This window comes from Leopardus geoffroyi, chromosome B1 (genome assembly GCF_018350155.1).
Source record: "Leopardus geoffroyi isolate Oge1 chromosome B1, O.geoffroyi_Oge1_pat1.0, whole genome shotgun sequence".
NCBI lineage: Eukaryota > Metazoa > Chordata > Mammalia > Carnivora > Felidae > Leopardus > Leopardus geoffroyi.
In genome coordinates, this window is record NC_059327.1 from 26,088,489 (window position 1) to 26,098,383 (window position 9,895).

Here is a 9,895-nt window from a genome sequence, read left to right on the forward strand (position 1 = left end):
ATTTTTAACCGTATGCCCTAACTAACTGAGCACCCAACATTATAATTCTGTTCCTACATTGCCTTCTAGTTATTTATTATCTCAGCTCTTCCCAAGTCTTTCAGAATTGTTAACAAATAGTATCAAATGAGTGCTGTCACGGAAGAATCTGAAAGAGGAAAATGGGTTTTTTCCCATCTTTTTCCCATCTTTTATTTATTTATTTATTTATTTATTTATTTATTTATTTATTTACTTACTTACTTAGAGGTGTATTTAACACACAGTATTAGTTTTAGGTAAACAACGTAACAATTCAGTGTTTGCGTGCCTTGCAAAATGATCGCCGCAGTAAGTCTAGTTAACATCTGTCACCATACGGTTACTTCTCTGTCTTCGTAATGTCATGAATGTACCCATAATCATTTTTTTCCACTACTCTGTGCCCTTTGCTACTTTTCAAAGAAATACAATCCTGAATGAAGCGAAAAAGATTAACTTAGTTCTCAGACCATGTATAAGCCAGACGTGCGTAATCTCTAGCACAAAACCAACTCATGATTTACTCTTACTCGATATATAATACAATTCAATGATTTTCAACCATTTATTTGTTTTCTACGTTGAGAAAATCATCTTCTCCTTACGGCCTACATCGCAAACCAGGTGTGCCTCCTTTGAAAGACGCACAGGCAAAACAATAGCAAGAGAATGGGCTCTCGGTTTCCGTAGCCTGGCACATGGTACGTGCTTTGCTTGTGGAATTTTTGACTGTTAAAAATAAAAAATGGAGATCTGAGGTTAGAAAAAAAAAGAAAAAATTCTGGCCTCATGGTTTACTCTTCAAATTTCCTGGAACTCCCCTGCCCAGAGCTTTGCTTGTCCAATAACCTGTGTCTTTCCCTTTGTTGATAGGAACAGATTTATTAATGCTTCATCTTTGGATTATGAATCAGCTTTGGGCAGCTCCTTCAATGAGCTACTCTGTGACTATGTAACTCGTAACCACTTTCTTCAATCCAGTAACACAATAAAGAAGTGTTTGCTTTCATGAGGAAGGCACCAAGGCAAATATAAAACAAACTGAAGAGTCACGGACAATGACATGACACCAGATAATCATTCCGAATGGACAGCTCAATTGACTGGTGGTAACTGAATACGGTGGCTTTTTTCAGGCTGAAGACTTAAACTCAGCCTAGATCTAGGGCAGCAGGAAGAGGTTACCTTTGGAAATATTGGTGTCCGATTGCTTCCTGACACTATTAGGAGCTGCATTCAGACTAGGACAAAGATCAGAATGGCATGCGGTCTTCCATTTCATCACAGCTCAATGTACCCTGGGGGTGGAGACTGAGGGGGGGAAACTGGCCATGATGCTGTCACTGGACTTGTCCCTACGACGCCCGGAATGCTGTTAACCATACCTGCTCCCCAAAAGCCGGAGTTGTTTAAAGAATGCTCCAGTGTGAAAAATGGACACATTCCCAGCTAAAGACTCAGGGTATCAATTAACCAGGCTCAAAAAATCCCACACCACCAGTTCTGGAATTCTCCCAATCACCTACAATGCTTTAAAAAAGTAAAACAGAAAAACGTCTATTGCAAAACAGTCCCCAAAAGAGAAAAAGGAAAAAAACAAAAACAAAACCCATAAAACTCTTGTCAGCCTTTTGTCCCTTCCATCTCTCACAAAGTATTTCCAAAAAGCTCTAACGCTTAGCAAAAACCAAACCTTTAGACATCTCTAAAGCACAAAACTGGCAGGAAATACCCGAGGAAACTCCCCTCAGAGATTTCAGTAATCTATCTTCCATGCCTTAGAGTGTGCTGGGCAACAGTGATCCCAGGACTTAGTCATGCATTACAGACTGAAATTTTTGTCTTTACTAAACCATCATTCACCCCATTTACAAAACATTCTTCTCTAGAATTTCCCAAGAAAAGTGAGCGATAATTTTTACTTTATGATTACGCTGAATTTAAACCAAAGATGATGACAATGACATCTCAAGCCGCGAGCACCCCATAGAGATGTGTCTAATATGCACAATAAGCCAGGGCTCAGCATGAAGCTCTCCATCTTCTGTTCAACCACCTGAAATTCCTTCCATGGAAGGCAGGCTGAATTGGGAAAAGGGAAAAGGAGATCCAAAATCCAACAGTGGGCCTGGAACCCGCTTCTGAGGTCTGGGTCTTTTTATTAGGAGAGTATGACACTGGCGACTGTATTTCTCTTTCGCTCGTCCCTAAACCCCCCTGCATTCACATTGAGAAACTTTCCCGGAGAGCCTGTGAGGTTAAGCAAACAGTCGATCAAATGAAACACCGGCATCTTCAAAAAATGCACCTTAAAACATTACCACAGAAGAGCCACGTCCCTCTCTCCACTTACCCACAGAAGAGCCACGTCTTTCTCTCCACTTACCTGGGAAAGCGTGTGGATTGGGCGACCCTCTCTTAAGGCACTTAGAACAGAGAATGTGCACGGTGTAGTGCAGTCCAGGCCATTCCTGAAGTAGGACATTCAGTTCCTCTACCAAGGGGGTTATGGCTTGCCACGCCGTCCATATATTTGGTAACGAGGCATGGCTGGCAATGGACAGAGTGTCTGGCTGCAAGACCCCCTTGGCAGGTCTGTAACTGACCACCACAGGAACCTTCCCTCTATATGCAAAGATCTGAAGTTTACCATCCGATCTGTGTACCACGTGGCTGTTGATCTGGACGCTGTAGCGTGCAAACAACCCGGGCGGGAAGGTAAAGGGAAAACTGTATTCAATCTGCAGCTGCTCGGCCACAAAAGACTGTCCGGCCAGGTTGGTCCCGTTGATCCAGGCCTCTGCGTGGGGCACGTCATTCTGCACATAGCATGGGAACTTGTACCAGGCCGTGGACCCATTCAAAGGCTTGCCCTTGGGTTTATTGAGGCAGTAACAGAGTCCCATCTTCTCCAGAAGCTCCAGCAGCAGCTGAAAGTCCTGCTGGGCCTGGACATGAGGCTTCAGCAGCAACCGAATGACATGGGCTGGCAGGAGCCCATGAAGCAGAAAGCCCTCCACATAGTGATGGAGCTGGGTGGTCCGGAGCAGTTCCTGGCCCGGGGTGGGCGCCGCCGCCAGTGGGGAACTTTCCCCCTCGCCCTCACCCTCGCCGCTGGTCCCCAGAAGCAGCTTGTGCAGCAGCAAGGAAGGATCCCGCTGGAAGAAGACATTGAGGATGTCGATGAGGCGGGTGAGGTTGTGGAAGACATGCTCCTTGAGGGCTGGGCTGTCCTCGAAGTAGAGCAGCTTGCCGCTCTCGTGCAGGTAGGAAAGGGCGCTCTGCAGCCGGTCCTCGGTCAGCCCCGCCTGCAGGCCCAGGCGAGCGGAGTCCCACCAGCTCAGCCACAGTCGTTGCGCCTGGGGCGGCTGGAAATGCAGTTCCTCCAGCACCTGCCAGGACCGAGGCAGCACTCTGTGTAAATTGGGGAAGATTTCCCTGTGCTCGGCGACCGAGAGCAGTTTGTCCCGAAGGCGCTGTAACTGGCGAGGGTCCCTGCAGCTAACGGGCAACACCGGGGAGAGGATCTGCAGCCGGTGGTTGAGCAGGTACTGAAAGTGGGCCTTGCGCCGCCGAAGGTTCTTGTCGGAAACCCCGTAGTAGGCTGCGTGGGGGCTGGCGGAGCGCAGCTCAAAGTCCCGGGCCAGGGCCTCGTCCACCACCCGAGCCAACCGGCTCAGCCCCTCGGCGTCGTGCTTCTCCTGCAGGGCGATCTGGCGGTGAATGTCCAGGCACTTCTCCTCCAGCTCCCGCTCCCCACACAAGTCTGCGTGCGTGCCCACGATGCACACCACGGCGTGGGGCACGCGGGCCCCCACCCGGTGCAAGAAGGAGCCCACGGTGGTGGGAAAGCGGGGCGGCTCGTAGGTGGCCAGGTTCACCACCAGCACATAAAGGGCTCCTGGGGAGAGGAAGAAGGGCTGGATCACCTCGTAACTTTCATCCCCGGCTAAGTCGTACACAATGAACCGCAGCCCCCGCGAAGCGTCGGCCGTCCAGCTGGTCACCTCGATGCCTTTGCTCACAGAAGGAGCCGCAGGCGGGTAGCTCTTTTCCTTGTCCCCTCCTCCTTGGTTTCCGTCCACTCTCTCCTCCGTGAGGCAGTGGCGGAGAAGGGTCTTCCCCGCAGCCTTGTGGCCCATCAGAAGCAGCTTGAGGCGGGGCTGCACGGCCGGCTGTGAATGAGCCAGCTCCTTCTGGTAGGCTGCGATGTAGGGGATCCCCTTCATACAGACCTCGTAGGGGGGCTGGATCAGCGGGTTGTCCTTGATCTTCCACAGGCCCACCCTCGAGAGCTGGCCAAAGTTGTCCGGCAGCACTGCGATCTGGTTCCCTTGCAGCACCAGCTCCTCCAGGCCGGTCAGCTCCACGATGGAGTCGGGCAGGTAGCGGATCCGGTTGTTATCCAGCCAGAGGGTGAGCAGCCGGCCCAGGCCCGAGATGAGGGATGGCACGGAGGTGAGCTGGTTGCGGCTAAGGTAGAGCTCCTCCAGCCCAGCCAGGGGCAGCAACGCGGCAGGGAACTCCTCGAAGAGGTTGGAGGAGAGGTTGAGCATTTTGAGTCGCTGCAGGCGGCTGAACTGGGCGGGCAGAGCCTGCAGCCCGTTGTTGTCCAGCATGAGGCTCTCCAGGCTGGCCAGCTCGCAGAAGCCGCTGGGCAGGGTGCCAAGCTCGGCCCCGCTCAGCCAGAGGATCTTGAGGGCACGCAGGGCACTGATATCCTCAGGTAGGCCCCGCAGCCGGTTGCTGGACACGTCCAGCTCCTCCAGGGCCGCCAGCTGCAGCAGCTGCCGCGGGAAAGCAGTGAGCTGGTTGTGGTCCACGTCGAGGGTGCGCAGGCGGAAGAGGCAGGAGAGGGAGTCGGGCAGGTGCGCCAGCCGGTTAAAGCTGACGTCCAGCTCCTCCAGGTGGGCAAGGGCCCCCAGCTGGGCCGGCAGGGCGGGCAGCTGGTTGTGGCTGAGGTTGAGCTTGCGCAGCTCCCGCAGGGCACTCACCACCTCCGCGCCCAGGGCGGTCAGCCGGTTGTGGCTCACGTCCAGCTCGGTGAGGTGGTGGCCCAACTCAGCCACGGCCGGGGGCAGCCGGGCGAAGCGGTTCCTGCGCAGGACCAGGACGCGCAGGCTGCCCAGCGCCGAGCCCAGCCCGTCGGGCACCTCCTCCAGGCCGTTGTTCCCCAGGTTCAGCACCTCAATGTCCCCGATGTTGGCCGGCAGCACGAGCTGCGGGGCGTCGGGGGAGTCGAGCTGCTCGGCGCCGGCCCCCGGGCAGCCCCCGGCCGCGCTGAGGGTGAGCTGGCGCAGGTTGCTCCGCAGCTTCCTGGCGCGCAGGGCGGCGTCCCGCCACAGCCTCACCGTCTTCAGGTTCCCACTGTCCTTCCCAGCCATGGCGGGGCCCCGGGCCGACACCCTCGCGCCGGCGCCCGCAGCTACATGCCGCGCTGCGCCCGGGCGGGCGCCAGTCTCCCGGACCCTCTCGCCCCTCCCTTCCCACCAGCCCTCGGCGACCGGCGGCTGAGGGTCCTAGCGCAGCCAGCGGCGGGGCGCCCGCAGCTGGGGGGCGGCGGCGGCGACGCGAGCAGCTCCGGGGGGCGCCGAGCGCGCGGCGCGGGGGGAGGCGGCGGCGGCCGGCGGGCAGCGCAGCTCGCATTCTCCTCGCGCCCCGGCCATGGGCGCGCCGGGGCAGCAGGGCCGCCGCCCGCCGCGCCGCGGAAGATGCCTGCTGCTCCTCCTCCCGCTCTGCCCGCCTCGCGGCGCCTCGGTGCCGACTCCGGCCCCGCTACCCTCGCAGCCGCGGCCCCGCGGCCGGCAGCGTCGTCGCCTCCGCGAGCTCCAGGAGGAGGGCGGCGCTCGGCTCCGCGGCCGGCATGTTGCGGGCGCAGGGCCGGGGCGCAGCCGGGAGGAGGGGGCGGCGGCGCCTCCTTGTCTCCGCTTTCCCCGGGCTCGGGCGGGAGCGCGAGCGCCGCGTCCCCGGCGCTGGGAGGGCGCGATCGGGAAGCGGCAGCGCCGCCCGGCGGAGCGGCCCCCACGTGACCGGCGGAGGCGCCGCGTGTTCCCGGCACCGCCCCGGGGGCGGGAGCCGCTGGGCGAGCGGCGGCTGCGGGGCCGGAGGCGCCCGCGGGTGCGGGCCCGGGACGGGGACCGCGCTCGGCCGGGCGCGCGCGGGGAGCCGGCCCTGGCTACGGATCCGGGCTTCGGGGTTTTCCCGGTGGGGCTGGCCTGCGTCTGGCTCTTTGTTGGCCCCGCGCCTCTAAGGATTCCTTTTTCTCCCCTCCTGGGCCGGGTCCGGAGGCCGCCCTTGCTCATTTCTTTACCTCCCTTCCCCTTCCCCTGACCCTGCATCCACACTGTGATGGAGCTGGCGGGATTCGGGGGCCTGGGTTGCGTTGTAGGACCTTAGAACGAGAGTGTGACTAAACAAAAGGACTAAAGCAGGCAACCGTTCGTTCATTTGGTAAATATTTATTGAGGCCCTATTTTGTGCCAGACTGACTGAGACAGACGTTCTCAGCTCTCCTGGGGAAGACTTGGAGCAGGCTCCTGGCCGGAGTTGGGGAGTCGGGGAGGGGCTGGGGGGCTGGGGTACGCAATGCAAGGGCTTTTCGTGTAGGGTATCCCATTTATCCCCACAACGACCCCGTGAAACAAATCCCATATCCCCATCGTACAGTACTTTTACTGTTAGTTCAAGAAAATGGCAGCCGTTTCCAGGCAAAATGCACAGCCCAGTGCTCATTTTTAAGGTTTATTTTTCCTCTGTTAGGACGTTTCCTTGAGATCACATCTATACTAAGTAAGTAATATCTTCAGAATTTACCCAAACCTCGGGGCGCCTCCGTGGCTCAGTCGGTTAAGCCTCCGACTTGGACTCAGGTTATGATTTCACAGCTTGTGGGTTCGAGCGGAGCGTGGGGCTCTGAGCGGACAGCCCTGAGTCTGGAGCCTGCTTTCTTGGGATTCTGTGTCCCCCTCCCCCACTGGGGTCTGTCTCTGTCTCTCAAAAAAATGAATAAACATTAAAAAAAAATTACCAAAACCTCAAAACCCATTAGGTGTCTGGTATCACTTCCATCACGGCCTCTGAATTGGTTAATAATGAAGCAAATAGTTTTCAGATGCAAGACTAAATGTGATTGGTTAAATGCACCATGGTTTAAATGCACCACTTAGCGCACTAATTGTTCCCCCTTCACATGTGTTGCTCTCATTTGCGGGCCCATCTTTGGTGCAGTTATCTAGGTAGTAATAGTTTGTTTCTTCAAAGAGAGCTGTTGAACATCTTAGTCTGGAAATCTGCCCCAGGGATGGTTATCAAGCCTTGGTCCTACATCTTGTAACTGGCGGATGCTTCTGGGGCCAGGCCTCTCCCACACCACAGGTGAAATGTAGGTAGTCAGAAGGGAGAACTGAGCTGTGTTCTGAAGAAACTTCCTAGGAGATCAAATTGCCCAAGGATTCCTCCAGCCTCTCAGCCCAAGAAACACTCTAGATGACCTTCACTGACCTTTTTTTTTTTTTTTTTTTTCTCAGCAGAGTAAACAGGCCCCAAATAAGCAACTTTTCAATCAGCCAGCTAGGTAAAGGGCAGAGCCGGGTTTGCTAACCCCCCATGTGGGTGATTCCCCTGGTGCATCATCTTCACCGTGTTCTTCAGACCCTAAATTCTCCACTTTAGCTCCTTCCAACCCATATGTGAAGCTCGGGCTCAGGAAGGAGACTGGAGAAGGCATGAGTTCCCTACCCCACTTTCAGTGGCTAACCTGAAGTCCTAAAGTGGTTTGGAGTAGATCTAAATGACCTGTACTGAACTGTTCCCCTTTACAATTTTTTTAATGTTTATTTTTGAGAGAAAGAAAGAGAAAGAGAGAGTGAGTATGATCAGTGGAGGGACCGAGAGAGAGGGAGACACAAAATTCAAAGCAGACTCCAGGCTCTGAGCTGTCAACAGAGAGCCCGACGCAGGGCTGAAACTCATGAACCCTAAGATCATACTTGAGCCGTAGTCAGCCACTTAAGCGACTGAGCCACCCAGGGGCCCCTAAGCTGTTCCCCTTTAGAAGCCATCAGAAAATTATACTTCCATTTTAAAAAGACTTCCATGTCTTTGAAGACCGTGCTCTCCTTTGTCAGGAGATAACCTGTGATTTTCTGTATCTGATAACTAGAGCTGAGAGGGCTAGAGAGTGCCCTGTTTGGACCTCTCAGCCCTCCCTGCAACGCTAAAGCCTGGTGTGAAATCTCAGCAGGAATACACCTTTCTGAGCCCCTCCACCTACTCTGTGTTGTTGGGGTCAGTCATGTAGGAAGCCTTGTAATGTCTGCTTCAAGAGCTCTTTGAGAGTCATTATGCTAATAACTAAAAAGTCAAATCAGGAGAATGCAATGATAAAATAAAACTCTGGGAAAATAAATTGTGTCCAGTATGGCTCTTAAATCCACGCAAGGTTGGGCACCCAACCTTGGCACATCTGGTCCTCCTCTAGCCACACACACCCCTTGTGGAAAAGTTTCTGATGGGCCAGTGAGGAATATGGACATGCCCCTTCAACCTTCTAGAACACTTTTGGTATGAAGAACGCTAAATTCCTGGTGCAAACAGCTGGGGAAGGTGGACACAGTCCTGCCTAGTCATTCAGGAGTTGCTGCTGTGTATATCCCTCGCCTCCAGGGTGTGGATGGCCGTCTGTGTGTGCCAGTCCCAGTCCCCTCCCTGTGTTGGATGGAGCCCACGTTAGGATGGGGGGGGGGGGGCGCGTGGATATGCCATATTTGTCAGCTAAATGTAGCACATTTAGATATTTAGGCATATAGAATATGGACCTCTGTTTATTGTTTTGCCCCAGGCGCTGCAAAAGTTAGGGGTGGTCCTGCACGTTAGGGTTTTCCTAAAAGCATTTCATTTTCACCGCTGCCATGTGATGGCAATGGCATTCTACGCGTAGGGCTTCCTCCCAGAGTATAGCCTCTCCTAGGGCACCCGTTGTTGCTTCCGGGGAAAGGGAGGTCACGCTTGAGGAGGCTGCGTCTTAAGCGAGGCCTTGAAAGATGTGGCTGTCAGTCATGGTGTAAAGGGCCCCGGTGGCCGGGGTACTCTCCTCTTACCCCCCTCGCTAAGACCAGCAACAAGTTCCAAATAAGCCTTCGTCTCTGATATCTTCTGCTCTGTCTTCAACATACTCCACTTTCTTCCGTCTTGCCAGATTTTCCTCTTGACCTTGCTGACCCGCTAGCTGTTATCTCATTGTTTTACTTCTTCTCCCTGTCGCATGACTTACATAAGTGGTCTGGGGCCAGTGGTCAGGCTCCTCTCCACTGGTTCCCTCCTTGGGCCTGGTAATCTGGCTTCCATCCCCACCGGGCCAGCAGCATCGCTCCCTAAAGGTGACCCCACCCTTCTTCCGTGGCTTCCCGTTGTGAATAGTGTTAGGCAACTCCATTTGGAAACTTGCTCCCTCCTTGGCCCGTGGGATATTTGGTGTCACGTTAAGTCTTGGGTTTTCAAAAAGAGCCTTACAAAGGCCGACTATTTCCTTGTAGGAATTGGGTTTGCCAGTAGAATAAGGCTGTGAAAGGAACCACTGCTACAACCACATGGACAAACCGGCTAGGACTTGCCTTGATTATGGGTAGCTTCTTATGAAAATATTTAGTCATTACGTTCTTCCTGTTTATGTTTCTCTAGTTATATTAAAAATGCTGGGGCGCCTGGGTGGCTCAGTCAGCGGAGTGTCCAACTTCGGCTCGGGTCATGATCTCACAGTTCATGGGTTCGGGCCCCATGTCGGGCTCTGTGCTGTCAGCTCAGAGCCTGGAGCCTGCTTCGGATTCTGTCTCCCTCTTTCTCTGCCTCTCCCCCGCTCATGCTCTCTCTTTCTCTC

General features: G+C 54.5%; 1 protein-coding gene across 5 annotated transcripts in view; it reads right to left on the reverse strand.

Annotated features, from left to right (window-relative positions):
- The window catches only part of MFHAS1 (multifunctional ROCO family signaling regulator 1), a 97,246-nt gene extending 91,841 nt beyond the window's left edge, over positions 1-5,405 (reverse strand). For all 5 annotated transcript variants that reach the window (XM_045455659.1, XM_045455664.1, XM_045455670.1 and 2 more), the window contains exon 1: positions 2,408-5,405. In XM_045455659.1, the coding sequence (XP_045311615.1) occupies positions 2,408-5,405 (2,998 nt within the window). The remainder of the gene's footprint in view (positions 1-2,407) is intronic.
- Positions 5,406-9,895: the final 4,490 nt, after the last annotated feature.